Here is a 21,954-nt window from a genome sequence, read left to right as displayed (position 1 = left end):
CCAGTCCTCCTGGTCACACTCCCGCCGCTCACAGTTGCCGCCACCTCACCCCAGGCAGCAGTGGCTGCCCTATGACTGACCCTCCGGGACCCTCGAGGGAACAGAACATTCCTCCTGGCCTCCAAAGCGTCTAGCACCCTCCCCAGGTCAGCATCCCCGAATTTTAGGGCTGGTCTCCATGGCGCCATTGTTGCGAGCTGGCTGGGGTTGGCTGAGCAAGTGCAGTTTAAGGGCTGCTTGACCTGGTGAGCACGGTGCCAGAAAATTAGCTAACGAGCCTTCATTTGCGGCGAGGGATTGGTAGAGAGATTGAGTTTCGGAGCCATGAGGTCATGTTGCAGCTGTACAAAACTCTGGTGCGGCCACATTTGGAGTATTGCGTGCAATTCTGGTCGCCGCATTATAGGAAGGATGTGGAAGCATTGGAAAGGGTGCAGATGAGATTTACCAGAATGTTGCCTGGTATGGAGGGAAGATCTTATGAGGGAAGGCTGAGGGACTTGAGGCTGTTTTCGTTAGAGAGAAGAAGGTTAAGAGGTGACTTAATTGAGGCATACAAGATGATCAGAGGATTAGATAGGGTGGACAGTGAGAGTCTTTTTCCTCGGATGGTGATGTCTAGCACGAGGGGACATAGCTTTAAATTGAGGGGCGATAGATATAAGACAGATGTCAGAGGTAGGTTCTTTACTCAGAGAGTAGTAAGGGTGTGGAATGCCCTGCCTGCAACAGTAGTGGACTCGCCAACACTAAGGGCATTCAAATGGTCATTGGATAGACATATGGACGATAAGGGAATAGTGTAGATGGGCTTTAGAGTGGTTTCACAGGTCGGCGCGACATCGAGGGCCGAAGGGCCTGTACTGCGCTGTAATGTTCTATGTTATAAGCCTGTGGGCCTCTTTAGCGCCGGAATGTGGCGACTAGGGTCTTTTCACAGTAACTTCATTTGAAGCCTACTTGTGACAATAAGCGATTTTCATTTCATTTCATTTCAAGTGAACCAATTAACATTGAACTGCATTGCCGACCTTGCTGGGACGAGCACCGGGAAGCTTGCAGCAATTCCTGCTCATTATAACACTTAGAAATATTTCCAGAGTATCGTGCCCACAAACTATTGATCAGGGCACACACTACTCTTCTTCAAGTACATGGTGCACTGATGGGATGTGAGAACACCTCTCAGTGCTGCACTGCCAGCCCTGATTTTTGACTCAAATCTCCAGATGAGGACTTCAGCGCACAACATTCTGACTCTTCCAGGTGTCACTGCAGTCACAGGGCCTCGGCTAACATCTGTAGAAAATATTCAATTGTTTGGCAAATCCTCTCACTCTGGTGGTGGGGGTGGAGAGTTACCAAACCAGTTTATAAGCACATGGTGTATTGAGGGCGCAGAATCATAGAATCCCTGCAGTGCAGAAGGAGGCCTGGCCTGATCGGCCCATCGAGTCTGGCCAATCCACCTAACCTGCGTATATTGGGACTGTGGGAGGAACCCGGAGCACCTGATGGAAACCCACGAGGAGGACATGCAAACTCCGCACAGTCACCTAAGGTCAGAATCAAACCTGGGTCCCTGGCACTGTGAGGCAACAGTGCTAACGGCTATACCACCATGTCGCCAACAAAGCCTAGTTAGCGCCATCTCTCCACAGTACCCAACGTCAGGTCTAAAACATTCGCAGAAGTTCTAAGGGCAACACATTTTAAAAAAATCTACAGGCAAATTACATCCAACCATGCTTGATTTCAATTGTTAATTTATGATTGCGTTTGTAAAAATAACTTTCAATTCATTTCAATTCAGCAAAATGTGTGGTGTTCCATCAATGCTGGAAATACAACAAGAGGCTCAGGGTTAACGGTTCCGACACATCTGTCATCAGATGTGAACTTCTGAGAACGGGTTGACTTGTCTCCTCACTCTTCACATGCTGTGCATGATTTTTTTAATGTCACATTGACAGTTCTTTGATCCCCAGCGCACAGATGTGCAGAGGTTTGCCTTCCTAATGATATTTTGCGGCCACTGGAGCCGCGCACAACACTATGTGTGACTCAAGACTTTTTGCCTGTCGAGTCATGCTGGATCCCTTTTTTCCAAAGTATTAAACCTTTCTGTGCTGCATTGCAATGCTCCGAACGCTTGGTTTGAGCTTGGTTCGAGTAAACAGGGGAGAGGTGCGATTTTTCAATCCGCGTATTCCTGCCGTGCAAAAGGGGGCGCCTCTCCACAGCTAATCCCCGGGAATCCTGAGCCAGCGGGGGAGCATTCTCTTAGTCCTCTTTTACTGGGAATATCCAGCCTATGGGGTCCCAGGAGGCACAAAAAAAGGATTTTTTTTTCTATCTCCTCTCTCTGTCGCTCGCAACCAACCCGCATTCATCTTCAGCATCAGAGCAATGGACAGCGTGCTGTACTGGAGACAATGAAGGTGCCCTCTCCACACCGTGGAAACGTAAATGTTGATTTGCAGAGAAGGAGCGGGTTTACTTGTTGGGAACGCCTGGCGGTTGAACCATTGCTGATTTAACGGAGGAATGGGGCCAGCACTTCATTAACCGTTATCTCGGAGGGCACAAGAGAGGCTGTGTTGTTCGATGTGGCTCCCAGACAGATGCAGACTATGCTGGAACCAGTGGCCACGGTGCCTTTCCTCCGCTCCCACGGCCACTTCATTACCACGGGAAACCCGCACATCCTCTCCTTCCTCTTATCTTTTTGCCAATATGCCGCCTCGTCTTCCTCCTGCTTCCTGCCGTTTGTGACATGACAACAAGGAGGAGAAAACCACACAGGAGAGGAGCTGCAACCCGGAGCCGAATGACGAATTCAAACTGAAGGCGAAAGACTGTATCAAAATTGACGAGCTCAGCAACCTCGGCTGGTGTCAGTGCTGAATTCTGCACAGCCTCTATTTGCAATCTTGTTGGGCTTTAACCTAATATATATCTACATGCATATATAGTAATCCTGGAAGGATGGGTTGTATTCAGAGTATAACTTGTAAATCAAGGATACGGCGAGAGAATATAGTGGTATATGACGTTTCTGCTACGATTGATCAATGCCCAACTCTAATAGAGGAAAATTCTCCTATTGTTTTACGGTACAAGACACCATACTTCAAGGCATCCGCCCGGGTGGTGATGCCTCCCGTCCCCAGGAATGAAACGTGGGTAGTTGGATGGATTCAAGCTTGTAACCAAATGGAATTTTTCAACACTTACAGCGACCTCGGAATGTAAGGGAATTTAACACGGTATAGTATATGCAATGCACTGACATTTCATTCTGCAATGCACCGTGCGATGATCATTTAGAGACTACAGTGAGCATTGCAACATGACCAGTACTAGATAAAAATAGAGCAGTTTCATCGCTGGTTTGCAATGCAAAAGTATTTGCACAACACATCATCTTATTTAAATATACTTGTGTGCGGGTGTTGCTCCTGATTATGACAATTCGGCCGTGGTGAATGGGTGTTGTAGCTGCAACGAGTGAGTTAATTCATTCCATTGCATCGTGTGCAAATAAAGTGGACATATGTTTTTTTGTTAATGTGCATGATTTGTCTATTATTTTATCAGTGTCTGGTCACCCGATATATTTCTGTTCAGGTTTAGTGATAGGAGTGTCATTCACCCTGTGCTTCTTGATGTAGCGAAACAGTTAATTTTCTGTGTAGACCAATACTTTCAGACTAAACATGTTCACCCGCCCACCTTTCTCTCTGTGAAATGCGAGTCATGTCTGAGTGAGGTGGTTAAATACGGCTAACTGACTGTCTACCACGCAAACTGTTCGAAATAGTTTTAAGGTGCAAATTCAAATCTGCAATGTCAGGCCTACATATGATTCACATCACGGGTTCAAGTTGGTCCCACGAATTTAAATTACATTTTAATAAACCAGTCGTGATCAACGTGAAGCGAGGCTGATATCTGAAGTTGCTTAATCATTGGCTACCGAACTTTCAAGCAATGATCCATCATGAAATTTGATTTGATTTATTATTGTCACATGTATTAGTATACAGTGAAAAGTATTGTTTCTTGCATGCTGTACAAACAATGTATACCGTGCATAGGGAAGCAAGGAAGGAGAGACTGCAGGATATAATGTTAGTTATAGCAAGGTGTAAAGAAAAGATCAACTTAATACGAGGTAGGTCCATTCAAAAGTCTGATGGCAGTAGGGAAGAAGTTGTTCTTGAGTTGGTTGGTACGTGACCTCAAACTTTGGTATCTTTTTCCTGACGGAAGAAGGTGGAAGAGAGTATGTCCGGGGTGCGTGGGGTCCTTAATTATGCTGGCTGCCTTTCTGAGGCAGCGGGAATTATAGAGAGAGAAATGGATGGGAGGCTGGTTTGAGTGATGGATTGGGCTACATTCACGACCTTTTGTAGTTTCCTGCGGTCTTGGGGAGAGCAGGCTCCATACCAAGATGTGATACAACCAGAAAGAATGCTTTCCATGGTACATCTGTAGAGGTTGGTGAGGGTCGTAGCTGACATGCCAAATTTCCTTAGTCTTCTGAGAAAGTAGAGTTGTTGGTGGGCCATCTTAACTATAGTGTCGGCATGGGGGGAACCAGGACAGGACAGAGATGATGGTCGTCTTCTTGAAGCAGATAGGGAACACAGATTGTTGTAAAGAGAGGTTGAAGATGTCTGCGAATACCCCCGCCAGCTGATCCGCGCAAGACCTGAGTGCTCGTCCGGGTACCCCATCCGGGGCAGTGGCTTTCCGTGGGTTGACCTTCGAGAAGGCTGCTCTGACGTCTGCAGTGGTGATCTCAGATACAAGTTCATCCGAGGATTCTGGGGTGGAGGGCTCGCTCTCGCTGACCTCTTGCTCAAAGCGGGCATAGAATGCGTTGAGCTCATCAGGGAGGGGTGCGTTGGATCCGACAATTTTGCATGCCTTCATCTTGTAGCCCGTTATGTCTTGCAGACCTTGCCATAGACGGCGGGGTTCCGTGTGGCTAGCCTGGGACTCGAGCTTGGTCCGGTACTGTCTTTTGGCATCTTTGATGGATTTCTTTAGATCATATCTGGCTTTCTTGTAGAGGTCAAGGTCGCCTGACTTGAACACCTCAGACCTAGACTTCAGCAAGCAGTGAATATCCCTGTTCATCCAGGGTTTCCGGTTGGGAAACTGCGGATTTGCTTCTTTGGCACACAGTCTTCTACACACTTACAAATGAAGTCAGTTACTGTAGTGGCGTACTCGTTCAAGCTGGTCGCAGAGTTTTTAACTACTGACCAGTCCACCAACTCTAAGCAGTCCCGTAGGAGATCATCCGATTCCTCAGATCAACAATGCACGACTTTCTTTGACGGATTCTCCTGCTTCAGTTTTTGCTTATAAGCCGGGTGCAGGAGCACAGCCTTGTGGTTAGATTTGCCAAAGTGTGGGCGGGCGATAGAATGGTAGGCATGTTTGATATTTGTGTAGCAGTGGTCCAGGATGTTTGGGCCTCTGGTGCAACAGGTGACGTGTTGGTAGTAACTTGGTAGTATGTTCTTGAGCTTGGCCTGATTGAAGTCCCCAGCTACAATGAACAAGGCCTCGGGATGTTTCGTTTCAAGGCTATTTGTGGTGGTGAATATTTCGTCCCATGCGATTTTCACGTTCGCATGGGGTGGGATGTAAATTGCCGTAGTAAGGGTGGCATTTTAGCGTCAGGTATTCTAGGTCTGGGGAGCAAAAACTTGCCAGTGTTGCTACATCTAGGCACCAGGAGGTGTTGATTAGGAGGCAGACCCCCACCTCCCCTTGCCTTGCCTGAGGCCGCTGTACGGTCCATTCGGTGGATTGAGAAGTCCCCTGGTTGTAGGGCGCAGTCCGGTAAAGCAGGAGTGAGCCATGTCTCCGTGAAGCAGAGCACATAGCAGTCCCTTAGTTCGCTTTGAATAATGAGTCTGGCTTTAAGTTCGTCCAGCTTGTTTTCGAGAGATTGGACATTAGCGAGGAGTAAGCTAGGCAGAGGGGCTTTGGGCCGCGTTGTTTCACTCTCACCTGCAGGCCTGCATGTTTTCCATGCTTCCTGGAGTGACTGCTTCTTTTCGAGCCTGGGAGACGGTGAGAGTATGCGGTGTTAAGGAAGTAGTTGTGTCCAATGAGGTTATTCACTCTGGTCGGTATGTGGATGGAGGATTTTTTGCCTTGCTTGCGGTTCCTGCGTCGGTAGGTGGGTCTGCGCGGTCGAGCGTTCCGGGTCACAGTCGGGCTGCGGTTTGTGTTCACAGGTTAGTGGATGTCCAGACCACGGTCCGGCGCGGATTGGGTGAAGGCCGGAAAGTGGATGACGTCTCTGGGATCGTGGTTGCGGATGAGGCGATGGCCGGGTCCGTGTGTTGGGGTCCGCAGGGCCCTTTCCAGATCGCGGTCTTCCTTCAGAGGATGGAGGATCTCTAGACCTGCAAGTAAATTTAAAAGAGCAGTATTCCATGGGAAATAACAAATCTCCATGGGCTACTAAAGGCATTTTTTTTTTGCAGTTAAACCGCAGGCAAAGTGACAGTTTGCAACTTGAACTTCCGCATTCTCTTTAAATGATCACGAAAAAGCCAGGCTTTATTCTGCAACATAAATCTATTGGACTTGATTTGGAGCTCGCTTGTTGGGCGCCTGGAGCACGGGGCGTAACGATTCAGTCCGACTGACAGTAAAATTGCACGTTCCAAAATAGTGTCTTTTGATACTTTGTGGGGACAATTACATCTTTCTGCAATTGAGTCTGGGAATGTATTAACTATTTTACAGATAACACAGAGCAACTCCAGGGTGCCTCTCCCATTGCTCGTCGATCTTACAGAAACGATCGAGCTATATTTAATGTCAAAATCGTCTAGCAGCAAGCCCTAAATAAACATGTAGGTGATTTGAAAGCAGTTTCACAACACCTTTCCATCATTTTGTAATGGTTTCTCTCTCCCCCGCCCCCCCCCCCCAAAGTTCCGTCACTTATCAGGACACAACGGTTAAAATTTAGCAACAGCCAATAAAAGACTCTCCTTTGTTGACATTGCTTGCCACTGGGCACATCCACTGCCTGTGGATTTCAGAATCGGTGCCATCGGCCTGAAATGGATATTTGCAAAAGATTGTAGAAAAGAGACAGCGTAGGCTGAATCTTTCCCCTTTGTGTTGAAGTTCCCAATCAATACTGGACAAACAAGAACTCTGACAGACGCCAAATATAGCACATCTCCAAGTGCTTTACATAGCTGAGACCAGTGATGTGATATGGATAGATTGCTGTTGTCTTGCATGTCATTTCATTGTCCTTGTCACGAAGATGGCTTACAACATTGTCCTTCACATCACCAGTCAATATCTTCATGGCCGCCATGCATACTTCTTGTCACATCATTGGGCTGCCAACTAAATCATGTTGACAAAGCTTTAAAACAGCTAAAGTGCTTAATTCTAATGTTGCCGGGATCTAACCATATCAAACTACTCCAATAGCGCGGGGCAGCATGGTGGCGCAGTGGTTAGCACTGCTGCATCATGGCGCTGAGGTCCCAGGTTTGATCCCAGCTCTGGGTCACTGTCCGTGTGGAGTTTGCACATTCTCCCCGTGTTTGCGTGGGTTTCGCCCCACAACCCAAAGATGTGCAGGATAGATTTTGGAAAAAATGAATTGGGTACACTAAATTTTTTTAAAAAAAACTACTCCAATAGTGCAAAAGTTCATAGATAATGGTTATCTATCAGCAACACCAATAATAACTTGCATCTCTATAGCGTCCTTAAAATAGTAAACACATTCAAAGTATAAAAGAGCCATTATTATAAAAGTAGTGGCACTTAGTCACATAAATGGAAAGGTCACCAAAAGTTTAGTCAAAGAGGTGGGTTTGAAAGATGAACTAGAGGAGGAGAGGCACAGACAGGCTTAGGGAGGGAATGCCAAGATCTTCGGCCCAGATCCCTGAAGGTGGATGGGAGTGAGGAAAATTGTAGACAGGGAAGAGGCCAAAAAGCCCAGATCTTGGAGAGTTGTGGGGTTTGAAGAGACGGGGAAAAGCATGGTCATGGTAGGATGTGAAGACCAGGATAAATAGCAATTAATCTGCTGCATATATTTATTGAATTTTAAAAACTAAATTGGCATCTCTTTCCTGTGCAGCCTGGAATTCATCCCTCATGGAGAGGTGTAATGTAGGCCCTCTCTCTCCATTGTCTTCTTGGCTTTTGTCTGCTCTGCAGCGCCTCCACCTTCACCCCCGACCAACTATAAAACTCCACCGTTTTAAAACCCCTTCTAATGGCTAAAAATTAACCTTGCACTATTCACCCGTGTATTTTTGTCAACCTATGGGGGAACTGATTTGAATGGTTATTCGTGTTTTTATACGGAAAAGAGCATTTGGGGGAAGGATTTAATTGTCGATGTCATTTACAGCTCAAGGTGTAACGTTTGCCTAATTATTTTGATGGCCAGGGATTAGACTTGGGTTAATGTTTCGACAAAATGTACTGTATATTAAAATGACTCCATTTCCCTAATTAATTTATTCAACAGTAATCTCCAGTTTAAAAGAGCTGATGACTTTGTCTCTCTCTCCATATATAGTGGCATATTAATAATCACCAAGCCTTCCAGTATGCTAACACAGGCAATATTAAATAATGGATTAATAAAACTATCATGAGCATTGGAAATCTGTGAAATTCACGATTGGTAGTTTGGGATTATGCACTTAATGATGGAGTCTGCATGAAGAATTCTATAGGCAAGGAGTAAGTAGAAAGAGTATAAGTATGTTACACGTCTAACCTTGAATCAGAATTTTGCGTAGCTCTACTGAGCTAAAGATCAAGTAGTTCTTCCTGATCCAGAATGCTTCTTACAGAGAGACACCCGGTACATTTGCATGCTGAATACATTACATTTTTACAGTCCTGTTCAGCAAGTGCATTGCTTGCAATCTGTGGAGGGTAGTTCTATCCATTTAGATACAGCTCCCTTTCCATTAGTTGTATCCTACAAGTACATTTACAGTCACAATAGATAACTGTATGCAGTCTTGTACTATTTATAAAAATATTTTTTTAATTCTCCTTTTTCACATTTTCTCCCAAATTTACACCCAACAATAAACAATAATCAGTAACGAATGTAATGCCAATCCCCATATCAATAACAACGATCCCAAACCCCACACATTAGCCCGCATGTTAACATAAACAAATGACAAAAAGGAATCAGGAATCACCCATAGTTACCATTAACACATACAGTCCCCCTCCCCCAACCCTCCCAGCTCGCTCCCCCTAATGTTCGATGTGATCCAATTCTCGAACGTGCATAATGAATAATGCCCATGAATTGTAGAACCCCTCCATCCTTCCCCTCAGTTCAAATTTGACCTTTTCAAGCGTCAAGAATTCCAGCAAGTCCCCCCCGCCAAGCCAGGGCACAGGGTGGAGAGGTTGATCTCCACCCTAACAGGATCCGCCTTCGGGCGATCAACAAGGCGAAGGCTACAACATCTGCCTCCGCGCCCGTTTCCAATCCCGGCTGATCCGACACCCTGAATATGGCCTCCCGAGGGCCCGGGTACAATTTCACGTGCACCACTTTAGAGATTACACTCAACACCTCCTTCCAGTAATCCTCCAGCTTTGGACAGGACCAAAACATATGAACGTGGTTTGCGGGGCCTCCCCCCACAACGTACACACACATCTTCTACCCCCTCCAAGAGCCAGCTCATCCTCGCCCTTGTAAGGTGTGCTCTATACACCACCTTCAGCTGTATCAGCCCCAACCTCGCACACGAGGTGGAGGCGTTCACTCTCCAGAGCTCCTCACACCAGAACCCTTCCTCCATACCCTCTGCCAACTCTTCCTCCAACTTTACCTTGATCTCTTCTACGGCGCCTTCTCCTCCTCCAAAATAGCCCCCTAAACCGCCGATACCACCCCCTTCTCCAATCCCCCTGTCGTCAGCATCTCTTCCAGCAATGTAGAAGCCGGCTCTACTGGGAAGCTCTGTATCTCCTTTCTGGCAATGTCTCGAACCTGCATGTATCAAAATATTTCCCCCTGCTCCAGCCCATACTTTGCTCCCAGCTCCTTCAATCCCGCAAAATGACCCCCAAGAAACAAATTTTAGTGTCCTAATTCCTTTCTCCTCCCATCTCCAAAAGTTTCCATCCCACTTCCCTGGCTCAAATCTATGGTTCCCCCGAATCGGCATTTCCCTTGACCCTGCCCCCAACCCGAAGTGCTGTCGAAACAGCCTCCAAATTCTCAACAAAGCTATTACTACCGGACTCCCTGATTATCTCCCCGGGGCCATCGGGAGCGGCGGCAGTCTTGTACTTAATGTACATTCATGGATATTAAGTATTTCAAAACCTTCCTGAACCACATTATATCCATCCCTTAGTAGGATGTCACAACACTCAATTAATGACAACACTCATTTACTTAAATTCAACATTTGACCAGAAACCTGTCAATTCCAAGTTTTATTTTAAATTGGCATCCAATGAGAGTGGGGCAGGCATAAGGACACCGAGTGACTACAGCTGACAACTATAGTTACTCGCTAAGAGAATATTTCTGCTGATTGAATTAAGACTTCAACTAATACAACACAGTCATAGAGCTTTACAATTGGTTGAACTCGAAATAGTTCATAAACAACATGGAAAGAGGCCCTTTGGCCCATCGTACCTGTGTCGGCCATCAAATACCTATCTATTCGAATTCAATTTTCCAGCACTTGGTCCGTAGCCTTGTATGTTACGACATTCCAAGTGCTCATCTAAATGCTTCTTAAATGTTAAGAGGGTTCCCGCTTGTACCACCCTTTCAGACAGTGCGTTCCAGATTCCCAGCACCCTGTCGGTGGAAAGATTCTTCCTCAAAACCCTCTAAATCTCCTGGCTCTTGCCTTACTTCTATGCCCTCTGGTTATTGACCCCTCAACTAAGCGGAAGAGTTTCTTCCTATCTACCCTATCTATGTCCATCATAATTTTGTACACCTCAGCCTTCTCTGCTCTAAGGAGAACCACCCCAACCTAACCAGCCTCTCTTTATAGCTGAATGTTAACATGTGATTGAGACTTGCGACTTGCTATTCACCTCCTGCCTCACCCACACTCACCCCTCCACCATTACTGGTTAAGAACATAAGAACTAGGAGCAGGAGTAGGCCATCTGGCCCCTCGAGCCTGCTCCACCATTCAATGAGATCATGGCTGATCTTTTGTGGACTCAGCTCCGGGACTTTCCGGCCCAAACACCATAACCCTTAATCCCTTTATTCTTCAAAAAACTATCTATCTTTATCTTAAAAACATTTAATGAAGGAGCCTCTACTGCTTCACTGGGCAAGGAATTCCATAGATTCACAACCCTTTGGGTGAAGAAGTTCCTCCTAAACTCAGTCCTAAATCTACTTCCCTTATTTTGAGGCTATGCCCCCTAGTTCTGCTTTCACCCGCCAGTGGAAACAACTTGCCCGCATCTATCCTATAAGTCCAAGCTCGATAAATTGCCAATCCACTTTATCCTGCAATGGAAGGTTTCAAACTAGTTTCCACACTTTACACTTACTCACACTAGATTTTTGTACACAGTCATACCATTATCATTTTCTTTCACACCAGTCAAGTGCAACTCCTCCAACTGACAATGTAATCAAAATCTCTGCAAGACTATTGCCAGTTGCTGGAGGAGCGACATCACTATATCACAGCGGTGTTTTTATTGCAGGGTGATTTATTTGAACCACTTCCATAAAGAATTACACAGTTTATTAGAGTGAAGCCTTGCTACTGTTTCTGCTGAGCTTTTGGTTATTTTCTCAGAGAAGACAATTGGCAAATTGAAAGGCTTCATAAAAAGGCTTCCACTGTTGCAGCGTCAATAAAAATGTAGCTTTAATCAAATAAAAGTATCAAATTGAACACACAGAAACTAGGGAACAGTAATTACTTTGTAAGTAATCCTGTTCATTGTGAAATGTTAATTTTCTTGGATTGATCTAAGTCATGAATGAAAAAAAAATTATTGGAAAACAGCATGTAAGTTTTCCTATTCATTCATGGGATTTGAATATCACTAATCTCTAATTGCCCTTAAGTGGGTAGTGTTGAACTGTCTTCTTGAACCACTGCAGTCCTCGTGGTGAAGGCACTTCTGCAGTGAAGTTATGTGGAGAGTCCCAGGGTTTTAATCAGAAGGAATGGCAACATATTTCTAAATTGGGAGCTCTGTGACTTGGAAGGGAACCTGAGGTGGGGGTGCTCCCAATGTGACTGCTACTCGTGTAACTCTAGGGAGTTGAGGTTATGGGCTTGGAAAGTGTGTTGAGGAAGCCTTGGCGAGATGCTGCAGTGCCTCTTGTAGATGGTATACAAGGCAACCATGGTGTGCCAGTGCTGGAGGGCGTGAATGCTTAACACAGCAGGTTGGGTAAGATAAGTGTCCCTGTTGTAATTTGACTTTTCATGTTTCTTTTTATGTCCGTCTTAGAAATTAAAATAGTTTTGCAGCTATTTGGGAACAATTGTATTATTAAACAATTGTTTAGCAATAACACTATTGTTTCACATTATGGGACATTGCCAGCACAGTAATAGAGTTGCTCCATGAACCAATTATAGTTCATCCATTTTCCTTGTAAAATATAAATATATGTATACAAACTTAGTAAAATATGGAAAGGCCACAAAATATTAGTATATCAATAGACCAATGTTCTCATTGCGTTGTCAAAAAATTTCATGGGTCTAAAAAACAAAAAGAAGGGGAAAGGAATAGATTCAGTGAAACTATTTCTGCTGGTTGGGGAGTCTAAGAGGGGTAGGGAGTTAAAAATTAGAGTCAGACCTTTCAGAAGCTTAATTAGGAAACACTTCTACAGGGAAAGGGTAGTGGAAGTTGGTACAACTGTGTAAAATGGTAGATGATGCAGGATCAATTGTTAATTTGACATCTGAGATGGATAGATTTTTGTTAACCAAATATATTAAGGGATACGGAGCGAACAGAGGTATGTGAAGTTAGGTCGCAGATTTACCATGATTTTATTGAATGCAGGAAGAGGCTTAGGGAAGGGCTAAAAGACCTTGCCCTATTCCTGTGTTCTTAACTCATTTCTTCATGATTAAAGGCCAGCAAAGCAGTGTATCAGGCAAACTTTCAAACTTTGTCATGCACATTTTATAAGCCTCATCCTTTGCACAGAATTATTTTTCCCCTCTCAAGCTTTTAAGATGACTCATTGTGCCGTGAACTAGCTTGGCTGATGAGGTGCTCCCGTATCTCTAGCAATACTGTGCTTGCCATCCCGAAAGAGGAAAACATATCTTTTAATGGGGAAGTGACCGGCTTCAGATGGGTATGGTGCCCTGAAGGCAGAGCTAATTTTGGAACTCACCTTGTGGGAAAGAATTAGTGGGAATCAAGCTCCACCCTAAGACCCCGAGACACAGCAGATCTAAATTTCAACCTCTGGCTCACTCAACCTTCCACATTCTATTTTAAAATATTGAATTGACATTGCAGTTAAAAAATTTTTTTGGTCAGATTGAAAAGTCTTTGCGATGCAATAAGAAAGGGCAGCAGAGCTCTTCTTCACATGGATTTTGTATCGATTAAAGATAAAGGTGAAATGGGCGGATGAGTTGGGCCCTATTCTGGATTGAGAGGTATGGAGCGAGGCTCTTCGCAGGGTCAACTCCATGTCCTCTTGCGCTCAGTTTAGTCTGGTCCAGTCATGGTGGTACACAGGGCCCATATGACCAAGGAGGGGATGAACGTTTATTTCCCTGGAGTGAAGGAAAAATGTGAGCGTTGTTCCCGGGGCCGGTTAACCACATTCATATGTTCTGGTCTTATCCCAAGTTAGTAAGCTTTTGGATCTCTTTTTTCAATATCTTGTCGGAGATACTAAATGTTGATCTGGAGCCATGTCCGCTGGTAGCCATTTTCAGGGTATCAGACCTGCCGGTGCTGCAAGTGGTAGTGAAGGAGGATGTTCTCGCCTTTGCCTCGATAATAGCCTGGAGAGGTGTTCTGCTTGGGTGGGGTTTCCTACTCTGCCTAGTGTTTGGGTGACCTCATGTCCTTCTTACATTTGGAGAAGATCAAGTACACCAATAGGGAGTCGGTAGAAGGATTCTACCTAAGATGGCAGCCATTCATTTCCTTTTTAAAGAGTTAGTCACCGTCAGTTGTTAAGGGGTTTAGTTTAATGTTGGGGGTTAAGTTAATTGTGCTTTTGATTTTATGTTCTTTGTCATTGTAACCTGAATATTATATTGTTTTGTTTATAATGAAAACATTTTCAATAAACATTTTTTAAAAGTTTGTAATTGGAAAATGGTGCTGCTTACAATGGAGGGCACTTGTAGACCAAATTTCCCATATGCACTACTGTCACAAAAAGCTCTGCACTCGGATAGCAAAATGGTGCACTGTGCCCTTAAACTAGACACACTCTTATTTATTCTGTCTACCTGTATAGCCTTCCTGCAAAGTTATATCCTTAAATCTTTAGTCTCTTTGGGTCTTGACAGCTTTGTACAGTTTACAATAGTCAGTGCTAAACATTTTGCAAAATGGTTACAATGAAGAGGAACTTTGAAAGTCAAACCACACAGTATCTATTTACTGCACAAAATAATCCCTCCAATATCATTTTTTTATAAAAGAGACCCCTCAAAATTATTTTCCTAAAGATCTGTTTTAGAATTGTAACTGTTCTAAAAATGGGTTTTCATTTTGACTTTTCAAACATCTATCTGTAAATCTTGTTATTGACATCTCTAGGACGGCAGGTTACAACAATGCACTTATCAGAAATAGGCAAGGGATATTGCTTATACAATATGAAAACCAAATATGCTGGAAAAACGTAGCAGGTGTGTGGAGAGAGAAACAGAGTTAACACAAAGTCCATGTGACTCTTCTGCAGAGTTAAGAAGAGGCAGAAATGTGATGTATTTTACGGTAGCACAGTGGTTAGCACTGTTGCTTCATGGCGCCAGGGTCCCGGGTTTGATTCCCGGCTTAGATCACTGTCCGTGCGGCATCTGCATGTTCTCCCCATGTCTGTGTGGGTTCCCTCCGGGTGCTCCCGTTTCCTCCCACAAGTCCCGAAATACATGCTTGTTAGGTGAATTGGACATTCTGAATTCTCTCTCGATGTACCCGAGCTGGCACAGGAGTGTGGCGACTCGGGGGTTTTCACAGTAACTTCATTGCAGTGTTAATGTAAACCTGCTTGTGACACTAATAAAGAATATTATTATTAGGGAAGAGGGGTTGGAGCAGGCGGAGAAGAGTAAAAAGCCAAAGATAGGTGGGAACACGGCTTTGACAAAGATGTTGTGAGCACAAGACAAAGGGAATGTTAATGGTAGTGTTAAAGACTAAAGAAGGTGCTAATAGTGGCATGAAGGTACGATAGCAGAATATGTTCAGAGGAAAATAAAAGTCAGTGCTCTGTGAAAGCAAAATTTAAAAATAAGTAACAAATGGCCCTGTTGTGGGGGGGACAGTGTTGGGATAACATTTGGGATTAAAAGGGGAGTCAAGATGGAGGAGAGGGTTCATAGTGTGAAGTTGCTGAACTCAACGTTAAATCCAGAAAGGTGTAACATGCCTAATGGGAAGATGAGGTATTGTTCCTCCTGTTTACATTGGACTTAACTGGAACATTGCAGGGATATTGCTTGTTCTTTTATTAGGTCAGCAGTTTCCACCTGAGATTCATACTATTATAGATACATAGGGTAAGCCTTTAATTATTTGGGGAAAACCTATCTCATGTAGTCACACAGAAAGTGCTGCACACATTGACATGTTTCCTTCCTTTTCCTAAAACATATTGGATTAGACTGTGCAACCTAATGAAATAAGGTAATATGACAATACTTGACAAACTCATTTGTTCTACCACATGCAATTATAAAGTTTCTGGTACGAGTGCTAGTCGAGGGATTAGTACATGACTCTTTTAAAACTATTGTCTGTCCAGGAGGAGTTACTTTGGCACTGCAAAAACTTGTATTCATATGATGTGGAGATGCCGGTGTTAGACTCGGGTGGGCAAAGTAAGAAGTCTTACAACACCAGGTTAAAGTCCCAACAGGTTTGTTTCAAATCATTAGCTTTCGGAGCGCATCTCCTTCCTCAGGTGAATATGAGGCAGGAGCAGCGCTCCCAAAACTAGTGATTCGAAACAAACCCGTAGGACTTTAACCTGGCGTTGTAAGACTTCTTATTGTATTCATATAGCACCTTTAAAATAGCAAACCTTGCCAGGACAGTTCATAAGAACACATTGAGACAACAATTGAACAACACCAAAGAAAGAGATGTTCTGCCATTTGACCAAAAACATAGGACCATCTTAAATGAGAGAGGTGGAGAGATACAGAGGTTTAGGGAGGGATGTCAGAGATTAAGATCAAGACAGCAGAACTGCTAATGGTGGGACAAAGGAAAAGGAGCATGAAGAATTGGAGGAACACAGACCTCACGGAAGGTTGTACAGATGGAGGATTGAAAAAGATAGTGTAAATCTGAGCATTTTTCTTGGAAGACATCTTGAGACAGTTAATATATGGACAGATGACAGTAAAACTAATTTATCTTTGCTTTCAGGCAATCTTCCAAGAGGAATAGAGCAAAAAGTGCAGTAAGTTATATCAATTGACAGACTTGGTAATGAATTTTACATTTCTCAGAAGCAGTAGACACAGACAAACATAAGCAGTACTGTGTTTTTATATTAAATATTTTCCCTTTCTCCTCAATATGATTCAAAATAAAAAGGGAGAATGTTGATGAACAAGAACAACTTTGATTCATCAACTGCCCTTTCTCGCCATTAAAGAAGTAACCTACTTTACAGCGCTGTCATACATCAGACAAAGGATAATACTGACAACGTCTTACTCCATGATAGTAATGCAGTTAAAAGGCAGACGGATCGGTTAGCTCAGTTGGCTTGTCGGCTGGTTCGTGATGCAATCTTGTCCCTCGCCTGAGGTGTGGTGACCCTCAGGTTAAATCACCACCAGTTAGTTCTCTGTCTCTCAAATGAGACAGCAGCTTGTGGGACTAAGGCAACACTGAAACTATTCAATCTTTGTACCTACCTACTTCCTTGGAACTAGGTAGGTACAAAGTGCTACCGTGGGCAGCACAGTAGCACAATGGTTAGCACAGTTGGTTCACAGCTCCAGGGTCCCAGGATCGATTCCTGGCTTGGGTCACTGTCTGTGTGGAATCTACACGTTCTCCCCATGTATGTACGGGTTTCCTCCAGGTACCCTGGTTTCTTCCAACAATCCAAAGATGTGCAGGTTAGGTGGATTGGCCATGCTAAATTGCCCTCAGTGTCAAAAAAGGTTGGGTTGAGTTGCTGGGTTGTGGCGATATGGGGGACGTGCGGGCTTGGGTAGGGTGCTCTTTCCAAGGGCCGGTGCAGACTCGCTGGGCCGAATGGTCTCCTTCCGCACTAAGTTCTATGATTCTATAAATGGAACCCAAAAAGCAATGGGGCTGATGAAATCTGCGACATTGGTCTATTCTAATTCCGGGAAGCAATTCTAATCCTGGATTTTACAATCACACCAAAAGCCTACCGCCACAATGCCTAATGACATTTCAATTCAATATTTTAAAATGTGATCACTTATTGAGAGAAAGTGATATTGCACAAAGTATTTGTTCCTAACTACGAATACAAACCTGTTTAGCCATTCAATTACACCACAGCTAATCTGCCACCTACCTCCACATGCCTACTTCTATCCCATATTCCTGAATAATTTAGCTATTAAAAATCTATCTATCAATCTCAGATTTAAAATTTGCCATAGTTCCAGCATCAATTGTCCCCAGCAGCAGAGTTCTAAACTTCTACCACCCTTTCTAGGGAAAGTATCCCCCCCACACCCCAACTTTCCTTGCTAAGAGGCCTGGTTCTAAATTTTGGACTATGCCCCCTAGTCCTAAACTTTCCCAATCAGTGGAAATAGTTTCCCCCCAATCTACCCAATCTCTTCTTAACGTCTCCAAAATTTTGAACAAATTCAATGTTTTTCACTAATGCCAACAAAATTAATTTAATAACATAAAATGTCATAGAATTCCTACAGTGCTGTTGTGCCCACCTCACCCTATCCCTGTTAGCTAACTTTTACATCCCTAGACACTAAGGGTCAATTGTAGCCTGGCTAATCCACCTAACCTGCACATCTTTAGACTGTGGGAGGAAACCAGAGCACCCAGAGAAAACCCACGCAGACATGCAGAGAACATGCAAACTCCACACAGACAGTCACCCAAGACTGAAAATGAACCCTGGCCCCTGGCACTGTGAGACAACATTGTAAACCACTGTGCCACCTTGCTGCCAAATGTCAGCCAAGATCATTGGGGCCTCATTGCCTCCAACACCCAAACTCTTCCATTCCAGTACCCAGTTGCCTTTTGAATGTCACTACTATTTTAAATGTTAATACTGTATTGATGTGGTTGGTAAAGTTCGCCTGAATGTATGTTCATTACACTCTGCCTGCAGATAACCCTTACGTATATTTATCTCTATCCAGGTCTAGCTGGGAACTTCCTGATTTGCGAGAAGGCAGGGTTAAAGCGATTAGTGATTCTGATGGAGTGAGCTACCCATGGTATGGCAACACCACTGAGACGGTGACACTGATCGGTCCCATAAACAAGGCGTCTCGGTTCGCAGTCAGCATGAATGACAATTTCTACCCGAGTGTGACATGGGCGGTACCTGTGAGCGAGAGCAACGTGCCCCAACTAACCAGGATTAAAAGAGACCAAAGTTTCACCACCTGGCTGGTAGCCATGAACACAATCAGCAAAGAGAAGATCTTACTTCAGACAATCAAATGGAGAATGCGTGTTGACATAGAAGTTGACCCATCTAACCCATTGGGTTATCGCTCAAAACTTGTTGGAAGGACACAGCAGGAACAGCCTCGGATATTGACCAGGATGGAGCCCATACCTCCGAATTCTTTGGTGAAGCCCAACGCAAACGACGCCCAAGTTTTAATGTGGAGACCCAAACGTGGCCTACCTCTAGTTGTCATACCTCCCAAGTAGTATTAGAGGCTAGCAGCCAACTAAGGAGCCCTCACAAGATTTTTTACACACCTCCAATTTCATTCAGCAGCAAGGAAGGAGCAAGGTTTGGGTTCCCTGTTTTGCTCTGTAGGGTATGCACTTGTTTGGAGGAGGTGAATGAAGCCTTTGGTTCAAATGTACATCACGGGATCTCGGGTGACTGTTTACAAAAGTCATTCGACTGTACAACCGCACTGGTAACACTTGATTATTCTTTTTGTTTCTCTTTTGTTTGATAAGGCAGAGTTCTCAGTCCAGATGAACTGGCCGTGGTGCTGAAATGTGACGGGAATAAGGTACCACTATTTTCTAATTGCCTGGGAGCTTGTGATGCTCCACAGTGCAGGCTTCAAGTCAGACGATGCTTCCTTACTCTTGTTAACTTGTCTAATTCTTCGACGGATTAATGGATAATCTATTTTGCATGCACCTTGTATTAAGAAGATGTATGGTTCGAAATATCCATGTGCATTCGGGTTTTGTGTTGTGAGTAATTTCGAGCCTATATCACAAGTGTCGCGGTTAATTGAATGACTTTTTATATTAAAATAGCAGCATTAATTTGGAATGTTCTTCATGGGTTTGCATTGAAACCTTAAGGGAATGAGGGGACAAAATAAAAACACCTCCCATTTGACGCTCTGCATTTATTTTGGTGTGATCGGTTTTCAAACCAATCACACCAAATCATGCCAAAGTGGCTGGGACTTTAACGCCTTGTGCCATAGATTTCAGTGATTTCAACCGAAGATTCCTGTAGAATGCCCACGCCTTTTATCTTGGCACAAACGGCGATGCTCTTTCAGGGGGGAAAAACAGAACAATTTTGTATTAATTTATCATGTTTTTTTGTCAGTACACGCTGTCTCAACAAAGAAGCTGGATGTTTGGTTAGGATTTCTGTAAGGTAATACAATGTTTAACTTGGGCGGAAGAAGAGTTTTCCGTTCATATGCTGGCCCATGGGTGGGCAAAGCATAAGCTCTTTAACCATTAGATATTCGTATTTGAAGGTTATTTGATATGGTTCCACATTTGCACCTTTGACACTTTGATTAAATCACGATGCCCTGGTGAGTACTGCTAGGTCAGTTGCAGTGTATTGTTTACTGGTTAATACTGGGGAAGTATTAATTAAGAGGTGCTTGCTGCTTGTAGCCGGATGGGCATTGGGAAGTATTGGTAAGTGGGCGTAAGAGGGAACTATTTCCTGTGTGTGAACAGTCATTCCCAAAGCGTAAAAACGAGGGCCTGGATGAGCTCATTGGCACTGTGACATAATCAGCATCTGCCACCTTCATCTGATCCTTGGCTTTGGGTTAGATCTCAAGCGAATTGGAGATGCAATTAAACAGAGTAATACTGCGGGGCTCTGGAGAAAGAGTGGCAGAGTGGGACTAATTGGTAGCTCTTTCAGGGAGCTGGCACAGGCAGGATGGGCTGAATGGCCTCCTCCTGTGCTGTAAGATTCTATGATTCTATCTCTGTGATTGGTTCAGCATGAATCCAGAAATCAAAACCATTGCATTAAAAAAATAGTTTAATTTCCCATCTGAATATGTGCACATTGTATTTAATGTCTAAATATTATACCAAGTGTCTTGTGTTATTTATAAGTCATGCCATTTTTATCACAAGTTTTCTTTAAAAACTGAAAACTGAGTCCATGATGTTAAAGTCAAATGCTAAAAAAAAGTATTCATCTGGAAAAAAAATGAACCGATTTGTCATGTTGCTAAGAAGCTTGGCTTTGTAGTGTGCCTTATATACTAGTGAGATCAGCTGCACACCTGACTCTCCCTGGAGCACAGGTGTTTGGCAGATGTTTGGCTCACCAGTCTGTGAATTGGAGGTCTAAAGGTGACAAACTGTTGGTCGGTAGATTGCATGCATTTTCTGTAACTGAGAGACTGCACTTTGATTTTGTTCATTTATACTGGAATATGACATGTCGTTTCACTGCTGGAAAACAATGGAATAAAAATGCAATTTTTTTTCTAAGTGCAATGAAATATATTAATTTACACCTCTTCTCATTTGGAGAGACCTGGGTTTGTTTGGGCAGAAATGCTACCAAGTTGCTCTATGTTGTGAACCTAAACATAGGACAGAAATAGCGGATGGTACTCAAAAACAAAAAGAAATATTGGCCTCTTCAGATAAATCCCAGTTAAGCCATTGCATGGGCCATATTTTGTTTCCTTATTTGGGTGGAGGGGGAGCTTTATGTTGCGAAATCTGCACTCACCAGGATGACTTAAGGGTACAGTGCTCATGAAAGATCATCAAACAGAAACATAACACTGTTTTCCCCTCCACCAATGCTTACCAGACCTGCTGAGTATTTCCAGCATTTTCTGATTTTATTTTATGATCATTAACAGTTGTTGCCTTTTTTTACCTACTGTAAATATGGCAGTCAGTGAGGTTGCCCTCCTTCCTTTGGATATCAATATTCTATTGCTCAGAGTCGCCAGGTATCAAATGATACCACCACCAGGTTCAACCGGTTATCGATCAAAGAGCCAAACACCAGTTAGTTCGTTCAAGGTCAAGGGTACTTTATTTACACACAATTAATCATGCAACATAAACACAACTAGTTAAACTACACCTATCGACTATGACAACCTGTACTTAACTTCAGGCACCCGGCTTAGGTCAGAGGAACAGCGCCGTTGTTCGATTCTGGATCTCTCGGGTCTGTAGAAGTAACTGCTGCTCAGCTGGGCTCATCCGTCTGGTAGCGGGCGTTGAACTCGAACTTGAACGTGCTTCTGGTGGTGCTGCACT

At 43.9% G+C, this 21,954-nt stretch overlaps 1 protein-coding gene across 2 annotated transcripts; it reads left to right on the top strand.

Annotated features, from left to right (window-relative positions):
• The first annotated feature begins 2,152 nt into the window (after positions 1–2,152).
• LOC140426587 (protein FAM78B) lies at positions 2,153–21,162 on the top strand. Of its 2 annotated transcripts, XM_072511533.1 has the most exons (3): positions 3,093–3,251; positions 16,660–16,693; positions 18,618–21,162. In XM_072511533.1, the coding sequence occupies exon 3, from the start codon at positions 18,766–18,768 to the stop codon at positions 19,138–19,140; it is 375 nt and encodes a 124-aa protein (XP_072367634.1). In that variant the 5' UTR covers positions 3,093–3,251; positions 16,660–16,693; positions 18,618–18,765; the 3' UTR covers positions 19,141–21,162. The 2 variants fall into 2 exon arrangements, with proteins under 2 accessions (XP_072367633.1, XP_072367634.1); XM_072511532.1 differs by lacking the exon at positions 16,660–16,693 and having other exon boundaries at positions 2,153–3,251.
• Positions 21,163–21,954: the final 792 nt, after the last annotated feature.

This window comes from Scyliorhinus torazame, chromosome 7 (assembly GCF_047496885.1).
Source record: "Scyliorhinus torazame isolate Kashiwa2021f chromosome 7, sScyTor2.1, whole genome shotgun sequence".
Classification (NCBI taxonomy): domain Eukaryota; kingdom Metazoa; phylum Chordata; class Chondrichthyes; order Carcharhiniformes; family Scyliorhinidae; genus Scyliorhinus; species Scyliorhinus torazame.
Note: the sequence above shows the minus strand (reverse complement) of the source record. Positions and strands in the feature narration are given on the sequence as shown.